At 50.7% G+C, this 22,739-nt stretch overlaps 11 protein-coding genes across 11 annotated transcripts; 5 read left to right on the top strand and 6 right to left on the bottom strand.

Moving 5' to 3' along the window:
• Positions 1–161: 161 nt before the first annotated feature.
• CC77DRAFT_436139 (hypothetical protein) lies at positions 162–1,254 on the bottom strand. The gene is made up of 2 exons (XM_018531674.1): positions 711–1,254; positions 162–654 (listed from the first exon to the last, which is right to left on the bottom strand). The coding sequence occupies exons 1-2, from the start codon at positions 1,195–1,197 to the stop codon at positions 299–301; spliced, it is 843 nt and encodes a 280-aa protein (XP_018381177.1). The 5' UTR covers positions 1,198–1,254; the 3' UTR covers positions 162–298.
• A 916-nt stretch (positions 1,255–2,170) lies between these two features.
• Positions 2,171–3,438, top strand: CC77DRAFT_436115 (hypothetical protein). The gene is made up of 4 exons (XM_018531672.1): positions 2,171–2,913; positions 2,970–3,035; positions 3,095–3,367; positions 3,427–3,438. Exons 1-3 carry the CDS (start codon positions 2,350–2,352, stop codon positions 3,239–3,241), a joined length of 777 nt encoding a protein of 258 aa, XP_018381176.1. The 5' UTR covers positions 2,171–2,349; the 3' UTR covers positions 3,242–3,367; positions 3,427–3,438.
• On the bottom strand, positions 3,308–5,087 carry CC77DRAFT_436110 (Bud-site selection protein). The gene has a single exon (XM_018531671.1). The coding sequence runs from the start codon at positions 5,008–5,010 to the stop codon at positions 3,577–3,579; it is 1,434 nt and encodes a 477-aa protein (XP_018381175.1). The 5' UTR covers positions 5,011–5,087; the 3' UTR covers positions 3,308–3,576.
• A 1,974-nt stretch (positions 5,088–7,061) lies between these two features.
• On the top strand, positions 7,062–9,541 carry CC77DRAFT_998741 (hypothetical protein). Its single transcript, XM_018536543.1, has 4 exons — positions 7,062–8,364; positions 8,419–8,895; positions 8,958–9,199; positions 9,249–9,541. The coding sequence occupies exons 1-4, from the start codon at positions 7,090–7,092 to the stop codon at positions 9,451–9,453; spliced, it is 2,199 nt and encodes a 732-aa protein (XP_018381174.1). The 5' UTR covers positions 7,062–7,089; the 3' UTR covers positions 9,454–9,541.
• Positions 9,542–9,583: 42 nt separating this feature from the next.
• CC77DRAFT_1012902 (hypothetical protein) lies at positions 9,584–10,267 on the bottom strand (the record flags this gene model as incomplete). Its single annotated transcript, XM_018523801.1, has 1 exon — positions 9,584–10,267. One exon carries the CDS (start codon positions 10,265–10,267, stop codon positions 9,584–9,586), a length of 684 nt encoding a protein of 227 aa, XP_018381173.1.
• Positions 10,268–10,643: 376 nt separating this feature from the next.
• CC77DRAFT_1012901 (pantothenate transporter liz1) lies at positions 10,644–12,152 on the bottom strand (the record flags this gene model as incomplete). The annotated part of the gene is made up of 3 exons (XM_018523800.1): positions 10,644–11,192; positions 11,240–11,915; positions 11,965–12,152. 3 exons carry the CDS (start codon positions 12,150–12,152, stop codon positions 10,644–10,646), a joined length of 1,413 nt encoding a protein of 470 aa, XP_018381172.1.
• A 713-nt stretch (positions 12,153–12,865) lies between these two features.
• CC77DRAFT_998735 (NAD(P)-binding protein) lies at positions 12,866–13,875 on the top strand (the record flags this gene model as incomplete). The annotated part of the gene is made up of 2 exons (XM_018536542.1): positions 12,866–13,049; positions 13,098–13,875. 2 exons carry the CDS (start codon positions 12,866–12,868, stop codon positions 13,808–13,810), a joined length of 897 nt encoding a protein of 298 aa, XP_018381171.1. The 3' UTR covers positions 13,811–13,875.
• A 612-nt stretch (positions 13,876–14,487) lies between these two features.
• CC77DRAFT_1034731 (hypothetical protein) lies at positions 14,488–16,498 on the top strand (the record flags this gene model as incomplete). The annotated part of the gene is made up of 4 exons (XM_018526889.1): positions 14,488–14,547; positions 14,612–14,634; positions 14,750–16,311; positions 16,365–16,498. The coding sequence occupies 4 exons, from the start codon at positions 14,488–14,490 to the stop codon at positions 16,496–16,498; spliced, it is 1,779 nt and encodes a 592-aa protein (XP_018381170.1).
• Positions 16,499–16,823: 325 nt separating this feature from the next.
• Positions 16,824–18,169, top strand: CC77DRAFT_436050 (fructose-bisphosphate aldolase). The gene is made up of 3 exons (XM_018531670.1): positions 16,824–17,230; positions 17,277–17,656; positions 17,713–18,169. Exons 1-3 carry the CDS (start codon positions 17,148–17,150, stop codon positions 18,114–18,116), a joined length of 867 nt encoding a protein of 288 aa, XP_018381169.1. The 5' UTR covers positions 16,824–17,147; the 3' UTR covers positions 18,117–18,169.
• A 1,363-nt stretch (positions 18,170–19,532) lies between these two features.
• CC77DRAFT_1012897 (hypothetical protein) lies at positions 19,533–19,982 on the bottom strand (the record flags this gene model as incomplete). The annotated part of the gene is made up of 1 exon (XM_018523799.1): positions 19,533–19,982. One exon carries the CDS (start codon positions 19,980–19,982, stop codon positions 19,533–19,535), a length of 450 nt encoding a protein of 149 aa, XP_018381168.1.
• A 1,614-nt stretch (positions 19,983–21,596) lies between these two features.
• CC77DRAFT_1034729 (hypothetical protein) lies at positions 21,597–22,663 on the bottom strand (the record flags this gene model as incomplete). Its single annotated transcript, XM_018526888.1, has 2 exons — positions 21,597–22,126; positions 22,177–22,663. The coding sequence occupies 2 exons, from the start codon at positions 22,661–22,663 to the stop codon at positions 21,597–21,599; spliced, it is 1,017 nt and encodes a 338-aa protein (XP_018381167.1).
• Between the last annotated feature and the right edge of the window lie 76 nt (positions 22,664–22,739).

The following is a 22,739-nucleotide window of genomic DNA, read 5'->3' as shown; positions in this document are numbered from 1 at the left end:
GGCTATCGTGGTGTTATGGCATAGTGTTGCTGCGACAATGTCAGCAGGACCGGAGTTCGCTACGAGCATGCCAAGCACAGCTCCGCCTACAACGAAGGATTCCTTTTGCACGTTCCTTGCTCTTATAATAGATACCCCGCGTAGCCAAAGTCTCGATTGTCTTTAGGAGAACAATGAACCAAGTCAACCTTGCGGTTGGCATGGCAGACATTCACATGCGAGATACACCCAACCACTTTCCAATCATGATTACATGCCACGTTCTCGAGTCTTACATTTCATGCTCAGCCATACTATCTCAGTAGTCGTCTTCGTATCTCTGTTCATCTCTGCCCTCGTCGTACGCATTCTCCATGTTATCTCCAAATTGCTCCACACCATCCGTCATGTTATCCCACTTGTTTTCGATATCTTGCGGTATATCTTCCACCGCCTGGACCTTCTCGCCAGTCCATTCCGCAGCGTTTTCTGGGAAGTTCTCGATATCGTTGACGCCGTTGTCCCACTTTTGCTCGACATCATCGCCAAAGTTTTCTACGCGTCCGACTTGCTCGCCGGTCCACCCTGCGGCGTTCTCGGGGAAGTTGCTGATGTCGTTACCGAACTCGTCGACGCCATGCGAGACGTTGGCTTTGGCGCTGTCCCAGCCGTCTTCTGTAAGGTAGAGTTAGTGGACTGAGGGAATGATACAGAGTTGTGTGATTACGCACCAATCTTGTCGCCCTCGTGCATCAGCAATGCACCACCTGCAAGACCTGCTGCACCAGCTGCGGCGTACTTCCAGCCATTGCCGCCAGACTTTTTCTCTTCCTGATGGCCACTGCGGGTAGGATCGTACGAGCTCTGGTTGTATGCGCCTTGGTTGCTGTAGCCATCTTGGCCGTAGCCGTATCCACCTTGTTGTGGTGGAGCACCGTAGTTGCCCTGCTGTTGAGCGTAGCCGGGACCAGGATATTGGTAAGTACGCTCGCCGTTGTGCTGGTTCACGAAGAGCCAGCGGTTTTCGCGCCCATCCCACTCAGCATACCAAGGTGGGGAGACTGGAGGTGGCTGCGGAGAGTGCTGTTGGGGTGGGTATTGAGAGTAACCTTGCTGCTGCTGTTGAGGTGGGTATTGGGAGTAGCCGGACTGCTGCTGCTGTTGATTTTGCTTGTCACCGCCGGTGAAATCGGAGATCAGTTCACTCAGGAAGCCCATGGTGAGTATGTTGTGTTTGTTGCGTAGGGTAAGAAGATGTTGAAAGAGGGTTGTTAATGTCCAGGTGGGTGCAGGTGGGGTGCGGTATTTATTCAATCATCAGCATCAGCCCCTCTCGTACATCGATGAACCCACTACATCTGCAGCTAAATCTGTTCGAGATCGCCCACGATGTGTAACAAATGCGAACGGCCGGAGCTTTGAAACGTGGCGCAATCTCGGTCTGGCGGTGAGGCGGTGCCGCTATCTCCGGCGTCAGAAAAAGCATCACCGGTGCGATTGCCAACGGCGAGAATCTTCAAAGAACTCATTGACGCGAAAAAGACGAGCAAACACCATTCTGAAGCCGCAAAACTTGGATAAACACTGCTGGCTTGACGGGATTGTCAGCATGCATCGGCAGGTAGCCAAGCATCACGAAGCTTTACTTGGCAAGCGGATAGTCCCTCCCGGCTGAGCTAGACTTTGACATCCCCGCTTTAGTGACCACTCTGAGGCGCAGTTCAGGGGCATCTGACGCATTCGCTGCGCCACGCGACCGAGCTGGTGTCAGCAGTATGGTACGCATTCCAGTTTTACAGGACTCAGCTGTAATCGTTCTGAACTTTATTACGCCACGTTCAGTCAATGAACTTCGCTCCTTACACTATAGGCGTATCGTGCACGGTGGTGAAAAGCGTCCCATGCGCCCCATTTCTCAAATCGAGGCCGGGGTGTTACCAACTTTGGGACCGACGCGTCACAACGTGACTACGCGACACAACACAACTACCAGATCTCACATTGGGTATTGAGAGCACACAGAACACCGGGAGCGTATCGAGAAAAACGCTACGATCTTCAGGAACCAGATGATGTGTCTACAGTGTGATACCTACATTGTAGACGTTGCACACAAAATCCAATAACTATCCAGGCCGGTTGAACTCTATGTCGCGTTCATGTTTGTCAGTCAGGTGCTGTTGAGAGCCCCGAAGACAATAATATGGCAGTGTGGCATACGCGAAGATAACCATATCCTCTGATACCAGTGAAATTCACCGCTCACTTCACATCTGTGACCCCAAATAGGTTCATATCATGTAAGCGCTTCCTCGCGTCTCTTCTTCCGTCCTCTTCTCAATATCCCTCACACCACGCTCTCAATTTCCGATGGTCTATCTCAGCCAATTCGAGCCCATCATGAAGCTCTTCGCGACCTCCATCCTCACTTTCGCCCTCCTGGGCATCGTTACCACTGCTTCCACTCTCGACGGTGAAGCCTGCACTGAAGGCGAGAAGCAGTGCGCCCTCAATGGTCACATGGTCGGTCAATGTGTCAACGGCAAGTGGACGATTGTCAATATCTGCAAGCCTGGCGACATCTGCGTTGAGAATGCTACAGCTCTGTGTGCTTCGAACCCTGATAGGAACGTACCTTTCAGCGCAGAGAGCGATATTTCCGCTATTGAGGATCTTGGTAACAATGGTGCTGAGTTCCCTGCCACTGAGGAATGTCGCGATGGCGATGCGCAGTGCGAAGTCCTTCCGCTCATCCTGCTTGGCCGCTACGCTTTCAAGCGCTGCAATAGCAACCACAAGTGGTTTATCAATGTGGTCTGCAACCGAGAGGATGTCTGCATTGCCGAGCCTTATCCTCACTGTGCCAGTCTCGAGGCTGTTGACAGACGTGAAGAAAGCAATGGCAAAGATGGGGGTAAAGACGTCATCAACGCGGTGAGTTTCATAGCTTCTCCTTCCTCAGCTTTCGCGCATCTGCTGACTGCTTTCAGGTTCAGGTCAACAAAGTCGAACTGCCATGCACAAAATGCAAGAGATTTCGCGATGAGTGCACCACGGTAAGCTCCACTCACTTGCTTCTATCTCCTATTCTCTTCAAACTTACCGACAACACTAGAATTGCTACAAGTCGGTCCATTGGAGGACGCGGACGTGGTGCCAGAAGACATGCATCAACAAGATGAAGGACTACTTTGTTGAAGACGGCAACCATGGAACGTACCGCGGTACCTGTAAGTACTACTGCCCGAACTTGTGTCAATAAGTTTCTGCGATAGGATGGCAGGCCGGGGTGAAGTATCTGAGAGTCCTCTGTGAAACTGGATGAAGCAATAGGACACGTAGGATCCGAGAAGTTACAAAGGTAGCGCAAGCGAATATAGGCCGTAGCATAGCATGATTAGCTTCTTTGCATGAAACGTACAAGACTCGTTTTCACCTACCCATCACCTGCGTTGACATGTTCATACCGAACTTCCTGTCACATAACAAAGAAGCCCGCAAGACGTAGAGGAAGGGCGAGCAAGCCAAGACAATTGACATGCACAGAAGAGAACTTTGTGTTACCACACCACCTCGTCCGATTTTTGGGTATCTCTTTCAATCAAAAACAACCTTCTTTCCCTGCGGCGCACCCTTGCCCGCAACATCAATCTTCAACTTCTTGCTTTCCTTTGCCATCTTCGCAGCCTGCCAACTAGGATGCAGTTCGCCCTTGTCATCCCGTTTAACACCCAGGCCCATCTTCCTATCCTTTTTATCGTCCTTTTTACCCAGTGGTTCTGCGTTGCTTCCACTCTGTTGGAGACCAGGACCCATGGGCTTGCCTCGTCTTTGACGCTTACCATCACCGGCAACGGCTCCTCGTTTGGCGTCGAACTTGACGTTCTGTTGTGCTTTCTCAATATGTTTGGCTTTTGCGCCGAACTTCATCTCAGCAATCTTTTGACGGGCGCGTTGGCCACGGCGATTCTTTCGTGGAGCGACGTCAACGTCGAGGTCGGAGGCTTCGGATTCAGAGCCGCTGAAGTAGGCGGCGTGGCTGAGCGCGGGAAGGAAGGCGGACGAGGTGGGCTTATCTTCTATGGCTTTGGTTTTGCTCTTCTTGGTGAGTATCACGGCTTCGTCGGAATCGGAGTCGGATTCTGAATCGGCAGAAGACTCGTCTGAAGCAGGAGCAACAGCCCGGGAGATGGCTGCGCCCTCGTCTTCGCTGGTCCCGTCTGCCTGTGCGCCTTCTTCCTCATCATCCTCGCTTGCGCTCTCGGCCTCGAGATCGTCGTCGGGGTCGCGTTCGCTTTCGCTGTCTCCGATACTTGGGGGTCGATCGTCGTCCGATATTGAGCCCTCGCTTCCCTCCTCGCCTGAAGATGGCGCAGCTATCCGCGCGCTGAAAGCCATGTATGGATCGTCGCCCTCGTCGCTTGCGTCCTTCATCTCCACGTCCTCTGTCTGGGCAGACTTGGAGCTCTTCGCCTTCTTGTCATCCTTCTGCTTCTTCGCACCCTCCGCCTTGATGGCTTTGTCCCCTTCCTCCTTCTGGTTGCTGTCCTTGGCTTTGCCGGCTCCCAAAATGTTCTTCAAGTCCTCAACGACACCATCCACCACCTTCTTCACATGCACCACCTTGAACAACCTCGCGGTGACATTGAGAGTACTGGTGTCCTTGCTTCCCTCCCTGATACCAGCGATGTATTCTTGTAGTGGCTCCGCGTCCTTCAAGCTTTTGACCCTTGCCAGAGTCTTGCGCAAATGCTGATCGCCTAGCTGCTCCAGGTTCAGCGCCTTCAAGACTTGGTATTCGGCATCCAGGCGAGAAATTGCCTTCTGGTCGCCCTTCTTCTGCGCCTCCTTCTTCCTGCGACTATGTTTCTGGCGCTCCAGCGAGGAACCATGTTTCAGCGCTGCGAGAAGCGGCTTTTGCGCAGCTTCGAGGCACTTTTGGCAGCTCTTGGCTTGTTTCGCAGGCGTGGCTAGGGAAGCTGGAGGAAGCTTTGCGGTAGGAGCAGGCGACTCGCGCTTTCGTTTCGGCATTCTGGGCGCTCTTTTGTGGTTGTTGTTGTTGGTGTCGAGGTGCCAGTGGAAATTTTGGAAATGCGCCCAGGGCTAATCGATAAGCCCGGCCAGAATTCCACTGCGCGGCATCCAGGCCGCTCTCCACTGTTCTTCTGTCACCCTTCTTTCAGTCTGTCACTAACACCACACATCACATGCGCCTTGGGATATGCCGTCGTGCGATATGGTTGGCTAACTCGAAAATGATAGACTTGGATACACGTTACAAAGAATAGCTGACAAGGTTGGCTCATAGGCACTTGTCGCACCTTGCAGCCTACTTCACCTTAGATTCAACCCTCATCACGCCTCGCTTCTTCAGCATCATCTCATTCTTGTTCGCTCTTGCTCGTAATGCCGCGTCTCTGGTTCCCAAGGGTGCTGAGACTGCCTCCGACTAGGCGTACCTCCGCTCCGAGCCCTTCTAGGAACAGGAGCCTCAGTATCAATATACACGCTGGGACCCTGCCCTCGTGGTCGCTCGCCATACTCCGTCTGCCCTCCTCGCTGCAAATGCGCCTCCATCTCTCCGCTTTGTAGCCCTCGACCGTCAGCCATGGTGGGCATACGGTGGAACTGAGGCTGCTGTTGCTGGTGGTGGTGGTGCGATCGAGCCTGCCCTTGGCCAAAGAATGCCCCCTGCGGTGCTTGATTGGGTGCATTGCGGAATAGCTGCGGTGGTACCATGTCATCGTCGTCCGTTTCACGGTTGTTACTATGTTGCGGGAAAAATAGAGGGCCGTCTGTATGGCCATCTGCCTCATGGTCAGCTCTCTCTTGCGTCACTGCTTACTACGAGGCACAATGTACGATGCGACCTGTCCTCCTCCTCTGCCCCAGAGGCTTTGGATTTCTTCTCCTTGTTCATTTTACGAGCCCGCAACTTATCACCTAGGACTTCCCAGTAAGAGGTAAGGTGCTTGCGCTGTTGGAACTTCCTTGTACGCTCTCCTGGCTTCGATGGTGCTGTAGACAGATCTCGAGCCATATTGTCTTATCGAACGTGTCTCAGGTATCCAAAGGGGGTGGGAAGCCCCAGGATCAATCTTATACTTGCGCGCAGTGACTAAAAGGACAAATGGAAGAACAGGTGCCGGCACGATGCTGGACAGTACGAAGGCATTTGCTGAACATGTCACTTACGATGGTTTCTTGATCCGCCATGATTTCTTCGACGAGGAGCACCATTCCCAGAGCCGCTCTGACCAGTAGCGTGGCCCCTGTGTGATGGTATTGGAGGAATCACATGGCGGCCTCGATGCTCTTCCAAGCCACTGCCACTGGTATATCTTTCGCTTCTAGGTACGCGTCTCGTACTTTTGCCTGTGGGGTGAGCATTCACTGGGACATGGGTATATCTGCCCGCTGGCACTAGAAGGCCTTGTTAGCAGCGGAGTGACAGTTCACTAAGAGTAGCTTGCCGAAACAAATTGGACGCGGAGGAGGCGTGGGGCATCGGTTAAAACAACACATGCTATCGGAACTGTGAGCTTCGGAATAAGAGGCTGCGTATGGGGTTGATGTTCCAGGCGGCTATGGGTACAGATTGATGTTGGCTGTGATTTGCTAATTATGGATGAAGGTGCTGATCAACCCGTCACAGCATCCATTAAAGGCGCAGAAGAAGGTAGTCATGGGCGATTGCGATTAGTTTGAAACCCTTCACTGGATTCGTATAACACTGCGCCATCAAATCATGGAATGAGCTGGGACGTTGTTGGCAGTTTGGACGCACCACATCAAAGGCGCTCCTCAATACACGAAATCTTAGATAGTTGACCAGTTTACCATGTAGGTGACGATAGGTAGGAAGTCTGCCGTGCTAATGCGCAGCTACTTCATCATAAACGGGCATCTAAATTGACATGGAGTACTGCCTTTTACAGTTCAAGCTCGGAAGTATTGTAGAATCTATGGCCTTACAAGATTAGAGAAAGGTTATTGTCGAACTTGCTGTAAGAGTGACCCTTGTATGGCAGGCTGTTGCCTACGCTGTGAGCTTACCCCGCAGTCAGCCTTTCAAGCACACAGCACTCAACACCCCAACCGCGATCTTGAATGTGCTACCAGGTCGTTGAAAGATATTCTGTTTGTCGTTGCTTGTACTACAAGCATGCGATCGACCCCTGTGCAGCGTTGGGTAAGCGGGGTCACGGCATTCAAGAGAAGACGATTCTGGTAGGATACTCCTGTTCCACACATGGACTCAGCAGGGCCGAAGAACACGCAGTATCCATAGAGAAGTCAGATATTGTTGATGATGCCTCAGATACAGATGTGAGCTTGAGTGATGATGAGAGCATTTTTTCCACCTCGATTGCGTTAAGTAGATGTACGTCTTTTATCGCAACCGATGGGCAAGACACCGTCGCGGAGATACTAAAAGTCCTGATCGAGGACCCTGAGTTGAGGTGGGAGAGGCTGCTGTGCTTTCAACCTGAGATACCGATTGGGAGACAGGTTAAGGATGTGCAATTCTTCCTAGCAGCCTTCGAGAGTGATCTACGCGCTGAGGCTGATTCCACTCCGCAATACCATGCCTGCGCATTTCTGCGACGTCGCCTACGACACATCTCATCACGAATATACGAACACTACGATATCGAAGAGAAATTCAGTTCCGGGGATGTCCTCTCCAACGACGAGCACGTTTCTGGGTCATTGCAGCGACTCGAGCCTATCGGTCTGGATGAGCTCGATTCGACGCTCATGCCTGCCTTCTCGAGCATCCAAGATTTCCTGTTTAAAGGAGTTGCATACCAGTCGTTGAAAGAGAATATAAGAAATTTTGTACAACATACGCGCAATCATGAAGAAGAGATGATCGATATCATACTGCGGAATATACATCCACCAAAAGCGGTTTCCCATCGTTTTGAGAATGATTGGGCAAAAGTACGACGCGCACACCTAAGTCGATTTCTTTCCTGCCTTGAACTTGAGGCAGAAGAACATAAGCTCTCAGCTTCTGATCGTGCTGGCTTGAAGAAAATTCGTCAACATCCATTCCAGCTTATCATGAGAGTCATGACGTCTTGGACGAGCGAAACACCCTCATGGCATCATTATCCACTCATACCAGGCATCGATAGCTGTTTGACATATGGAGACGTCTCGGGAACCACAATATATAGCCAGACCGAAATCGAGTCTTTCGAGACATTTGTATGCTCAAGCGAAGCTTTTTTGACGCTCGCAAGAACAATTTCAGGTCTTTCCCATAAGAATCGAAGGAAGTCTAGGTGTGTTGTATGGCAGCAAGGGCTTAGTGCTCAGACTCTATCCGATGGTAACCTACGTAAAGATGTGTATGACACGATCAGTTATGATTGTGTAGGTTTCTTGACCTCCTACCACAACTGTACTCATGCAGCTGACCTCTCATAGCCATGCGGGAAAACCATCTTCGACAACTACGCACCATTGTCTACAGAAAGTGCTTATAACCGGTCGCGACAACTGAGGTTACTCTCTGTGCGACGAATATATCAGCAAGCCGCCTCACAGCACTCGCCGAGAAACAATTCAACGTTTACCGTACGACGCTTCTTGTCTTACTTTACTGGTACCGAAGCGTCGAGCAATATCCCGCTTCCCCAGCATCAAACTCCTGACCCGACTGCCAATCATGTGGCGACAAAGCAATGTATAACGCAGTCCGGATCAGTACAGCATAAACACCACTTCATTCATTGGTGTATACCTTGGAGTCGCTACGCCGTACGCATGTCTCCACTGCAGTCATGCCAGATCCGATCAGACCTCGACTTCTTCAAGCTCCTGAAGCAACGGTATCTACAGTCTAAAGGAAGATACAAGATGTTCCTTTCGTTCAAGAAACCAACTGCCCTACGATTCGTAAAGGCAAGTTCTTACTCCAACTTTTGGAATACCTGAAGCCGTTCGTGGCTAACACCTGATCTCAGTTCCGTTTGTATCAACATCAGCTCGTAGATATTCACACGACCGATGACGTACCCCCTGAGTCTTACAAGGACGAGTATGAATATTACCCAATGCCTGCGGAGACCGTTCCTCCAATCGGCCCCAATCTACTGATGCATTTCTTTACGCATCCAGACGAGAGCCCCTCATATCCGGTGTTACTACCAAGCATACCGAAACGAAAGAACGACAAGCTCGAACCTTGTCCCATACGTGGCAGCAGGTAGGTCAAACCAACCGATCTGATAATGAGCTTATGCTAATGCGTACAGCCTTGGTTGGGGAATTGACGTCGTGACTGGGATCGACGAGTTCAAGCTCTTTGCTTTAGGCTTGATTGGTACGCTGGCAAGCATGATTTTTGGAATTGTGTGGTCAGTCGTGAGACAGGATATACAGGGTGGATTTGCAGTTGCAGGTTTTCTCTTCACACTTTTCGCATTCGCTATTGCTAGTTTGAAAGCGCTAGACTTCTAGTGGCTGCGGAAGTGCCATGGACTAGCCGCATGAGATTCAGACGCCGGATTCAGATTTATATTGAGGCTTTCGTATGTGATCAATAGAGGCGACAGATGCCTTGGCTGCACTATCTCCAACAAACTCACCGTCAACGCCTACGACCTGTGCCTCCGAATCCATCCATGCCTCCACGCCCGAAACCTATACCCCCCATGGCCTCAAATCCGCCCATACCACCAGGACCACCTGTCGGTCCTCGTCCTCTCTGGCTACCTGTACCAGCACTTCCATTTACGTGATCCATATTCCAAGCGGGATGCGAATTTCCAACGCCATCAAGTCTCGCCCCTCCTCCACCTCCACCTCCACCTCCTCTATCCATGCCCATAGGCCCTTGCATGAATGAATCTCTGGAACGGCCGGTCCTTCTAGGGTTGGGCTGTCCAAAAAAGCCGGGGTTTATTCCTCGATTTTCAGGTCCCGGAAAGTTACCAGACGCCCCTGAACGATGACCACTTCTTCTCTCATTCATCTGTCCCAGGAGTTTCTGCATGGCTTCCTCGCCACGTTGTGGGCCTACAACAACAGAACCGAATCCAGAGGTGTTGCCCGTTGGGTTTCTTCTATTTGGCGCTTGCAAAGATGATGTCATTGGAAACATTTCCGCCTTAAATAAACCTTTTCGGTTTGAGCTATAGTTACTGCTCTCACGAGCAGTAGGATCTGGGTTCCTGGGCCGTACGGTGGACAGGTGACAGCCTGGTTCGCCAAGCTTGCCATGCTGGTACAGTGGGGGCGGGGTGTCATCTCTTAGGAAATTGAAGAGACCCATAGTACTTATTGATCGATCTAAAAGATGACGGCCTACGTTGTTGTTATAAATCTTGGGTAAGTGTGCGTGATAATCCCGTGTGTTGCAAGATGCCGGAGATGGTAGTGGAGAGAGGTATCGTAGGATATGGAGACTGATTTTATATACCGGGTGCTTGCTGTGACAGTGTCACCCCACATACATGGAAGCAAGGGCGACGTCGTGTTGTTGATGTAGGGTAGAAGCATGTGAGCTTTTGCGTACGTCGAATTGCATACATGTGGCGCGCAAGTGTTATTGTAATGGCTGGCAACAAAATGGAATTCCATAATAATCTATAAACATGAATAGTCATAACTCGTGTCAGAGCTCCTGTCAATAAGTGTTTTGGTATGTCTCAAAAGAATGCGGTCATTCCCTCTTTTCTCCTCAATGCGACGTGGAGGAAGATGTACACGACCACACCGAACCCTAACATACCAGAGATAACTCCGAAACCCATGAGATACTTTGGTTTATCGTCGCCGGGGAACAGGTATGCGCCGTATATCTGCGCAAGATTGCCCATAGCGTTGACGAGCGCAATCGCGATGGCCCTAACCTCAGGCTGCATAGACCCAAACGTTGCGCTCGCGAACGATAGAGAAACGGCGTTCGAGGCCCAGAGACCAGCGGCCATGAGAACAAGTAGTGCGTATCGTGCTGTGAAGTCGTAGATTACGCACACGAGAATCGACGTTATGAGGGAAAAGCCGAGCCAGCTTGCGATCACGAGGCCTCGGTGGTGAGAAATGGCGTCGGCGAAGTAGGTAGTGACCGCTGTGCAAACGAAGGCGACGGCATAAATGGGGACGGTCATGTACTGGGCTGTTACTGTGTCCGTGTAGCCAAGCCCAGTCATCAGGGTCGGGTAGAAGTACGAGAGGGTAGAAGAGCCAACGATAACCTGACACCGTTAGACGAGTGCTCTATGATCCACATTAATGGACTTACCATGTAGCCAAGGATAAAGGAAATGGTCCTCCAGTCCATGATAGCAAGACGGAAAGACTTTGCCTTGCCCATCCTCTCCTCACCCTCAACGTGTGTTCGGACTCCGCCTTCTCGGAGACGAGCGATGGCGATAGCTCGCTCTCGATCAGTGAGCCGTTTTGTGTTAGCAGGGAAGTCCAGCAAGATGAAGTATGCCACCATTGCCCATACAATGGTTGCGGCTCCTTCCACGATGAACAACCATCGCCATCCGCGAAGACCAGCTGTGCCCTCCATACCGCCGGTTATTGCGCCCGCAAGAAGACCACCAAATGCGCCACTGAGGATCGCAGCCGACATGTATACACCGAAGCGTTTCGATTGCTCGTCTTTCTTGTACCAGGACGATATGATGAGGATAATTCCTGGCGCGAAACCCGATTCGAAGACACCAACGAAGATTCGGAGTACGACAAGGTGTTTGAAGTCATCGATGACAGCCATACAACAGGTCAAAGCCCCCCAAATGATCATGATGACAGGTAGGTAGATGGACGGCTTGAGGCGGACCAGGAGCATGTTGGAAGGCGGCTCGAAGACGACATAGGTCACGAAGAATACAACCAAAGCGATGGAGTATTGATCGGAGCTGAGTTGCAAATCGTCAGCCATACCGGCAATCTTCGCATTTCCGATACTGGCAACTCGTTAGCATCGTCTGTCACGCCATTTCGAGATAAGCATACTTTGTGCGGTCCATGTATGATAGCAGGTACATCAACCATATTGTTGGGAGCAAAAAGAGGTCAATTTTGCGGACCAGCTTTTTCTCTTCCTCTTTCGTCCATGTGAAGTCCTCAGCGATCTCTACATGCTTCGTTGCGTCCATCTCTTTCACATCTATAGGCTCTAGAGAGTGGCGTGTCGACGACATGGTGTTCCTGAGCGCGAAACGACGGAAGCGGGACGGATATGGAAGCAACGAAGCGGAGCCTGAAACGACAGGCTGTATAGTATTGCGATAGCAGTCGCCGATACGTCTAGATGGGTGCGACACCCATGGTGCTTTATAGTGGAAACGTATCTTGCCCTCAGGTTTTGATGTTTGCCAAAAACAGCATGGACCTCCCCAGATTGCGTTCGGGCCTTTTTCTTACCCCAGGTCTTGAGCTACAAGCCGAAGTTCCCGCATCAGACCCGCCTGCACAGGAAGCTTGACAATAGTGATTGGTCGAGGAACACGACAGAACATGTTCCATGCATTAATTCGGTGCACACCCGACGGTGTGCCTCGAGGCGAACTTTGTGCCACTAAGCGAAGGCAAGTGGTAGCTATCACACGTGCAAGTCGCGTCGGCGCGTAAGCTCGCCACGAGGCCGTTGCTCCTGCGAAGATGGTTGAACCGAGTCTTTACAGTATCCCTGCCTTGTGGACCATGCTCGCATCGTTCTCGCCCGTGGGGAGCATTTGGTACCGATCAACCACACTCCGTTGCCACCAGTTTCTTGTGGGGTGGGTGTGTGAGATGTACTTAAACATGCGGGGTGCCAGCCAGGTGGTGTTTGCCTCTCCATCATTTCGGTTTTCCATTCTTTCGCCAGACCTGCCGCACTCCCCAAACCTACACCAGTAGAAATCAATCGGAGATGTCTCCTTCCGCGATCGTACCGCAATCTGACCAGACAGCGCCTGCCAGCGGGCACGCCAACAACGGTCAAGTTGAGCAGACTGTCGAGAATCCTGTCTATCTTACTACAGAGCCAAAAGAAGATTTTGACTGGAAAATTACTCTGAAGGGCAAGGTAGTCGCTATTACCGGGGCAAACAGAGGTTGGTAGAGAGGAACACCGAGAATTGACACAAGTGCTGACCTTGCAGGTATTGGACTCGGCCTCGCTACAGTATGCCTCGCCAACGATGCTGCTGAAGTCTACTCCCTGGACCTCTTCGAGCCCGGTGAGGAGTTCCAGGCGCTGCAGAAGGCAAATCTCAAGCGCGTACACTACCTGCACTGCGATGTCACATCTGAAGAAAGCGTCACGAAGGCCATCGACCAGATTGTTGCCCAGTCGGGCCGTATCGACGGCATGATCGCCAACGCAGGAATGACCAAACATCAGCCCGCACTCAACTTCGATCGCCCACAGCTCGAACAGCTTTTCAACCTAAACGTTTTTGGCGCGTACTTTTGCGCAACGGCAGCCGCGAAGAAATTCATCGAGCTTGGTATCAAGGGTTCGATCGTCTTCACAGCGTCCATGACATCGTACCGGCCAAACAGGGCAGCACCGTCAGCACCATATGGAGGGACAAAGGGCGCTGTCCGCAACATGGCACATACTCTCGCAATGGAGTGGGCAAAGCACGGCATTCGTGTGAATTCGATATCGCCGGGTTTCGTACGCACACAGATGACATACTATGTCGAGAGGGCGCCCGACTGGAACTTGAAGATGCAGTACTATGGCGGTATGCCTAGATTGGCCGATCCTCGTGAACTTGGCGGTGCGTATGTGTACCTCCTCTCAGACGGTGCCAGCTACACTACGGGTATCGACATCCCAGTTGCGGGCATTGTCGGCGCCTGGTAGAAGTGTTCTGTTGTTGCTTCTTCGCGTTATACTGCATTGGGTGGAGTCTGTAACTGCCGGCTGGCTTTGGTTTTGTTAGGACCAATTCAACAAAGTTTATTAAAATGCTTCCCTCCTCTGCAAGATGTCAAGTGATGCATGGCGATGTTGTTGTCGATGTCCGTAGTGGTGTCGATCATGTCGTGCAGGTGAGAAGGATGAGGCGACACGTCAAGAAAACGAAATTGTAACCCGGGATGCGCAACAGCCACAACTGACTAAGCACGTCTCCTTTGCTGCACGCCGCCTGTATACATCGTGAATCCACTGATACTTCGAGTGGACATTGCTGCTCCTCTTCTATCAGACATGCTCCAGGACCTGTATCATGTACATTAGGCCTCCCAAAATCAGCCGGTGGTGGACAGTGCTTTGGACTGGCGCGGGGCCTTCGAGGGAGTATTCGCCGCGGGCCTTTTCCAGAGTGAACACGATTCCCTTCTCTAACCACCGTCAGATCATCCTGCAAAACTCCGCGAGGTATCAGAAATCCGGGCTCTGCATGCGCTGTGGTATCCTGGGCTAGTTGAGCGTCCTTCCCATTGGCCCCAGCCTCGTTCCCCACGGCAGGCCTAACCGGCGAAGCGGATCCTCAAGGGCCAAGCGAAGTTCCACCAGCATGCGCAACATCATTCGTAATGCAAGCATCGTCAACAGGCAATCCTAAGCCGCGCAAACCCCGTCCATCTCGAGCGCGAGTAAGTCTAATTGTGTTGACTGGGTGTGAGGCCTTTACTGATTCGACGGTTCCGTCGCTTGCAGGGCTTACGTACAACCACCGGATGGTAAGCTGTTCCCCAAGCACGTGTCCGCCTTGTATCTTTGAACGGTCATGTTCGCTAGCTCTGTATTGGTTACATGCTGCAGGTCTCTTGGTTAACCGCCGGCTAACTTGGACAGCCTTACCTGCAGACGAAGGAGGGTGAAGTGTGACGAGCTGAGGCCACGATGTGCGACATGCAGCAAATCCGACAGAGAATGTCTGTGGCCGTCGCCAAATGACCCCATTGGCGGCACGGGAAGCAATGCGTCTGGTTCTGTTCAATCAGAAACTTCACCAGCTCAAGATGGCTCTTCTGCTGCTGCCACGTCGCCAGGGCCTGCTAGACGACCAATTCCAGGTGATATCGATTCTCAGCTCTGGAACAATTCTCCTGAGCTATTGTTCGACTCTCCGTCGACCGTCATCAACTCATTGCCGTCGCCAAATTCGGCACCTTTGGCCTACTACGACCTGCTTGCCGAGGATGCCATCAACAACATTGACAAGTACAACCTCAATGTTGACCTAGACAGGAACAATTTGTCCAGACAGTCAAGTCCTGTCGCGGATACACCAGGTTCAGGCCCGCAGCTACACTCAAGCCAGCAAGCACTAGAAGCCGAATCGTCGGCACATGAGCAATGGAACTCAACCAACCCCATACCCATGTCTGACGATGAGCTCGTGCTTTTTCAACACTACATTGCTGTGATTGGTCCTATTTTGGATCTGAACGACCCTTCCAGGCAGTTTACGGAAACTGTTCCTTCTCTGGCTGTCCATAATGTAGGCCTCATGAAGTCTCTACTCGCTGTGTCGGCACGGCACATGGCACTCCTGAATGAGCCACAAATCTGTCGGTTAAACATACAAGACCCATCCCCGGACGGCGACGACGGCAGGATGAGGAACCTTCAAAGTCCTCTGCTACAGGCGGGAACACAATATTACTATGAGACTTTGCAGTACCTGTCGAAGAATCTTTTCTACCCTTCCTACAATAGGTCTAGGGAGATTATATCAACATCTATTCTCATTAGTACCTATGAGATGTGGGACTCTGAAGGCCAATACAGCAACGGAGCCTGGGAGAGACATTTGCGTGGTATATTCTGGATACAGAGGAGCCAAAACAACAACGGAGAGTCCAAAGACCCACTTCGGAGAGCTGCCTGGTGGCAATGGATACGTCAAGATACCTGGGTCGCATTCCGCGAAGGACGTCGCGTTCTAACTATTTGGAGACCGACCAAGCGTTTGATGGACCTAAGCCCGGACGAATTGGCTTTGCGGATTGTGTACATATGTGGGCGATGTGTAGACTTTGCCGCAAACGAAAAGAAGTACGACCTGAACACTCGCATCGACCAAGCCGGAAAGCTCCTGCAAGCTCTGGAAGATTGGCATCGAGCGCTCCCAGTATCCTTCCATCCCATTCACCGAGGACCGCCACCTGGACCTGGCGCCATGTTTGCGCCCATCTGGATTCACCCTCCTTCGTACGCAGCTGCTGTTCAAACGTTTCACTTTGCGAGAATCATAGTTCTCATCAACCAGCCTTCAATGGGAGGTGTCGACGAATTCCGGATTCGACAACGTAGCCTGGACGAAAGCGTAGACATGATCTGTGGCATTGCGATGGCACACCAAGGCAGAGAAATTCCAAGTGCCATGGTGAACTTCAAGTCCATCTATGCTGGTAAGCCCTATATCATCACGCATGTTGTTCGAAATAATGCTTACACTATTCAGCTGGTTTATGCGTTCAAGAACCCGTCAAGCAAACAGCTATCTTGAACCTCCTCGACCAGACGCTCGATGTCACCAAGTTCCCACCGAAGACACTACTCAACGATCTTACCAGCTATTGGCGGGCTGAAGCATGACCTTCCATCGATCGTACCGAATACAGTCATCCTATCTGAACCTTTCTCCACATATGCATGTCAATTTCTTATCATTGCATCCATCGAACCGTATGCAACGGACTTTTGGCCCCTCGCTCTGGCTCCACTGTGACGCAGTGGTTCTATGAAGGAGGCCTCATCTGTACACAACTCCGAAAAAGCAAAACGGTGCAAAAGAACCACGTAGCGAGGCTATTGTGGGTCGGTGCGCAACGGAGAACGCCCTGAATTCGAGTGTACTTTCTCCACAAAACTCACAATGTGGAGACCACTCAGCCGTGGCATAAATCCCTGCATCGTGGGGTAGAAGCGGGGTGCATGATAGAATACTAATCACCTTGTTCAGTCGAACGTGTGCCTCGTTACGAGGCACGTCGGCTGGGGCCCAGTGAGCCGGCCGACGTACCGTTCGCCTCTCCGCAACGTCATACTTGATCCTCGGCACGACCACCAATCAATGAGCCTGAGGGTCGCGGCTTCCCCGAACCAAACATGCCGCAGAGAAACAATACAACATCGGTTCCGAAACCGTTCCGATCGCGTGAACTCTATGCGCTCGATGTCTTTCAAGCACTGCACATCAGTAAACATTTGAGACATTTCAAAGTGCATATTGTTACCATCCATCATGGCGGTCACCAAAGACAATCGAACACTAGCAATACTCAATGCCGCTGCAAAAGGCAATTATGGCGTCATGGCTGCAATCGCGTACGAAGCTACTGTAAACGTCACTCACAATTCTGACTGTCTCCAGCTACAACGTTGAGCAATTGACAGCCCTCGTTCGCGCGGCGGAATCGAAGCGATCGCCCTTGATAATTCAGCTGTTCCCATCGACCCTCAAGCAATTGCCCCTTCTCGCCCATGCGGCCGCGCATGCCGTAAAAACCGCAACAGTACCTCTATCTTTACACATCGACCACGCGCAGAATGTGGAGCACATCCGAGAGATCATCGCGACGCTACCGGTCGACTCAGTCATGGTCGACATGTCGCATTACGATGAAGCCGAGAATCTAGAGAAGACTCGGATACTGACCAAGGAGTGTCATGACAAAGGCATCGCTGTAGAAGCAGAGAGCGGGCGGATAGAAGGTGGCGAAGATGGTATCGCCGATACAGGAGATCTTGAAGGTATGCCGTTAGACTGACGACCATCATAAACTTCCTCCGTTTCTGACTTTGCACAGCGCTCTTCACATCGCCTGAAGATGTCGACAACTTCATCAACGCCGGTATCGATATATTAGCCCCATCGATCGGAAACGTACACGGCGATTACGGCCCCGCTGGTCCGAAGGAGGGACAACTACACTACGACCGCCTCGAAGCGATAGACAAGCAGATAAATAAGCGCGTCTTGGTCGCGTTACACGGCACCAATGACTTTCCTGCTGAAGTCATGCAAAGATGTATACGATCTGGCGCAATCAAGCTGAATGTCAACAAGCTTCTACTTGAGGTGGGGAATGAAGTGCTGAGGAAGCACGCACCAACTACTTCCCTAGCGAAGTTGATTGATATGCAGATAGAGGTCATACAAAAGGAGACGGAGAGGTGGATGGACATTTGTGGTAGTAGCGGTAAAGCTTGAAAGGGAAATAGACCAATGACACAACAGCATTGTACTGTTATATCAACCGAGCATATCTTACTCCTCTATTGCACTACAGCGTGATGCTTCCAGACTCGGCTCATCGCGACCAGAGCAAATGTTGTATTGTTCTTGAGTTTTTGTGTTTATTACTCAATGCTGAGATGCGCTGTTGAACTGAGTATCCAGTGTCTCGAAAACGGAAGCAACGATCAACTGTCTTTGCAATTATTGCACGCCACAAAGACGCTCGTTCTTATTGATTTGTACGCAAGACTTTAATCACACTCTAGCAAATACACTGTCTGTATAAATGCGCACCTATGAGTAGAAGGCCTAACAAAAATCTTAAATTCCATGTTCGAAGGGCTGTTGTCAAAATGGTGTTCTTCGTGCCCAAAGCACCGCTTCGCGTCACACAGGCAGATGACGCGCCGCATGTCCACCCACACCCAAGTGCGCGCTACAACGCTGCCATGTGCAAAAGGAAGCAAAAAGAACACACGTTTGCAAAAAGAAGGTCTTGCCCGGAATCGAACCGGGGTTGCCGGAAGACACCGATTTTGAGATCAGAATCCGGAGTGATAACCGCTACCTAGAATGGTTATTAGCGGGGGCAAGCGAGAAGTGCGAAGTTGGAAAACGTACACTACAAAACCGATACAGAATCGAAATTTAGAAGCAATATATACACAATGAGTGGTCTGGAAAGTGACCGACAGGCTGGTTGGTGGAGCTGCTGAAAATTTTGCCGGCCAGAAAATGAAAGGGTTTAGTGTTGAGTTTGGGTAGTGGGGGCACATTGGTGAGGGGTAAATTTGACCTCATCACGCAGACGCCGAAAATGCGGAACACCTCTTGGGAAGCTCTCCGTTCAGCCTGCTACAATGAGTGTAACAGCAGAGGCATATGCATCGATAGGTTGTACAGGAGCCTACAATGATACTGAAAGCTACACCCCTTGTTATCCTTTGCCTTTGTAGACTGTAACGCAGCAGGGGGGCTGGCTGAGAAGCGTTTGATTTCTTCCTTGTAGCAGGCACAGGTACTCGCGCCCGTTATAAACGCCAACACCCACGCAACGTAGTGCTGCTTCAAGTTGTCTAATCCCCTATTCTCAAGCTTTATCTGATCGTAGAACATCTGAAGCTCGAGCGTCCCCAAGTTATTCTTTTGTCTGTGTTCGATAGACAGTTCTTGCTCTACCGCGATGAGGCGGATATGTCTTGACACGCGGGTGTGGAATTCGGTACGAAAGGTGGAGAAAGTAGGTGTCACCGTACACAAGGGAAAAACCGAACATGTATAGAGATAACAAGCTTTACCTTGCAGCTTACAATAGCTCCTAACAAAAGAGCGTATAAAGACTAATAGTATTGTAGACTTCTAGATTCCTAATCAATATCTACATTAATTTTAATATGCTTTATTGTAGTAGGTAGAAGTACCCTGCTCTAAGAAGATGTTGAGTTTCTCTCTTTGATGTAGTGGTGTGAAGACAGTGATCCACCACTCCAAGGCCTGGCGGATTTGAGTCAGAGTAGCCATCTGCACCTTATCGTGTAGCATTCCCTTTGAAGCTCTCGACATTCCTTCGAGGAAACGGCATACTCTGTCGGTCAATGTTTCGGCCGCGTACATATCGATCTCGTTCTCTTCTTTGTAGAAGACTTCGCAGAAATGTTTGAAGTTTGCTCGATCTCGCTGCCGCTTGTCTACCGTGGATGGAGCACAGTGATCGAAGAACATTGACTTGGTTGAGGGCTTCTGCACGCGCTCGTTGAACTCTGTATCTTGTCGCAGGACCTCCATGGTTTGTTGCATGCGCTTGCTGGCGCCCTTCGCGGGTGGTGGCTTCGGCGCCATATTGGATGTGGCTTCTTTCCTTACTCAAGGATGCTTGTGTGTGGTGATAAGCGGAAAGTGCATATAATGTGAAGGGTGGAGGGCGCAAACGGGCGTGCGATCCCAAGACCGTTCACCTGCAAACACTGCGCAGATACGAAACGAAATCTTCACTCTCGACGCTGAAAATTCTCACACGCGCATATCCCGTCACTCTCGTCAGCTTCTTCAGCCTTGACATGATCACTCACCCGAGTATCTTCACAACTTAGACATCTCAACCCCCTCACTATCACCATAGCTAAGTTCGATATCGAAGCAAAGATGAGCGAGTTCGCCGCTCTCGGATCCAAGGCGAAGATGATTGAGTTGTAAGAATGCATGAATAGAGTGCCAGTCGATGACGAACGTTGCGTGTTTGAGCCACATGGGCCGGTACTCAGATCGGATCTGTCGAGAGACTTGTATCATGGGTATCCCGGTAGCACGTTAGGCCTGATGTTGTAGCTCCTATGTAATCAGTAGGTCACCTAATCTTGCTCTTCTTGACACAGTGGATTCTAGCGCAAGGAATTCCTACCGCTAGTGAAGCAAAATCTGGGGTATATCGAACCGATTCCAATGTTAATTGGTAAGTACATCGTGGTCGATGACAACAATAAGAACAAACCCGTTCCGTACGAGAGCAAAGACCAGGGCCCTTCCCTTCTGTACATTACCCAATGCCGCACTCATGGCAAGATTCCCGCGTGCAAGCACGGCAGGGGTGAGTTCTGGTTGCGTAATTTTGCCGTTGTGTCTTCGCTAACCTAGTCTGTAGGTACCACTTGTAAGACGTGCAAGCTCCACAAATTCACCTGCTCCTTCTTCATAAAAAGCATCCATAGAGGAAAGCAATCAATGAAAAAGTTTCCAGCCTCACAAAGCATGTTTCTTGTACGAAACGCTGCAATGATCAACGGGCTAGCACAAGATTTAAATTTCTCCTAATCCCGAACCAGCAGCAGTCAGTACCTCAATACCTCTTTCGAGGTTTCGATAGCACTGATTACTGAGCCTTAGATCCGAGCACGTTTGGGACGAAACCTGGGGTGGTTTCCGTACTTTTTACTAGGATAACCAATGTCCTACACATGTCAGCAAAACTCCTCGAAAGTGTTTCTCATGTGGAGTCATTGGTGAGTTCTCGCCACTTCTCGCCGACGTCTATCGGGTGGAGAGTGTATCCACAGCGAGGGCAACCGAGGGATTGATTGGCAGGACACCAGCGACGAGGTCGCAATTCTTCGGTATTGAGACCATCAAGCCAGTCGACAAGCTTATTCAAGCGTGGAGTGGCTTTGTCGGCACTCCCGTCCATCATCAGCCACGACCATCCTTCCGTCTTACTGTCAACACTATTAGTAAAACTCCATTACAAGTCGTTTGCTTGCAGCGTACATGAGAGGTAAGCGCGCTGTTTTCATATGTCTCAGTGGACCCTGGAGCACTTCACACATTCTCGCACTTGATCAGGAGACCACAGAATACTGCGAGGACCTTTAGGCACACTTTTTATTATGCATCTCTGAACTGCAGGTCTTGCGTTCTATATGAACAGTGTAATCAATTCGCATCATTTGATGTCGACGTCGTTCAGACTCCTCCGCCCCAACCCAATATCAGGTACACTACTAGTCCCAGTACTGCATCCCATCCTAACGCTTTGACTGCATACCCGCCATTTCTTAAGGATCCAAAAACACCACCAAATGTGAGATCCTTCCTCATCATTGCGGCATTTGCTACCGCGAAGCCCCCGGATACGGTAATGCACTTGACTACATCTGCGTCCCTCAGGCTCATGGTTGAGGAGTACGGAAGTAACAAAACAGCGCGTGTTACAAGGATTAGTAAGCTGAATATGGAGTTGGATCGCAGAGCCGGAAGAGCGAGTAGAGCCGCATTGAGGAGAATGTTCGGAATTTGCAGTGTTGCTATCGGTTTGCGACGCTTAGGCGCTGGATCGGTTTTAGTCGCGTCGCTTGCAGCTGATGTGGGAGCTATATCCGGAGATGAGAGATGCAGCTGGATGAGGAAAAGTGAGACCGCGAAGGAGATGGGTAGGATCTGCCCGAGTAAGATGTACGTGCGCATCCTTGCAGTATCGTATCGGCGCGCTCTTGCTATATATAAGTTAGTATACCCCAATCTATGTGACTTGTGAATAGCATACCCTTCTGCCCCATGTATATGTTCCAGAACCATGTCGCTAAGATCGCGGCCTGAGTCCATACCGCGTTCGGCGCGTCTTTGACCAGATCCTGCGCAAAATCTTGGAATAGGGTGGACTCCAACATCCACCTCTTTAATTTTTCCACGCTGACATTACTGAGGCTGCGGCTCTTGTCCCCATTCCATTCCAAGTAATGGGTAACCAGGAACATGAGCATGTGGTAGGATAACGTTGCGAAACTTATGGAAGCGACAAACGCGTAGATCTTAATGTGACGCGCTCGCGCCGCCTTCGCTGCATCGAGTTTTTCATTGTCTGCCGTGCTGGACGTGCGAAATGTAAATGTATATTGGGAGTATAGCGAGTAGGTAATCGTAATGGTCGCGTAAAGTGCTGCGACAATGTAGGAGAGGAAGATGGTGGTACCAATGTAGCTGTTGGGTGGTGTGGCATAGTATGCCACTGCATCATAACCGGGGATATCCATTTCGGGCGTCGAGATCAATTATAAGATTTTGAACATTAGCAAGGAACATGTGCGATATGCGGGCTGTATATATTGT

The sequence above is a fragment of the Alternaria alternata genome (genome assembly GCF_001642055.1).
Source record: "Alternaria alternata strain SRC1lrK2f unplaced genomic scaffold CC77scaffold_24, whole genome shotgun sequence".
Lineage (NCBI taxonomy): Eukaryota > Fungi > Ascomycota > Dothideomycetes > Pleosporales > Pleosporaceae > Alternaria > Alternaria alternata.
This window is presented reverse-complemented; position numbering and strand designations above follow the sequence as displayed.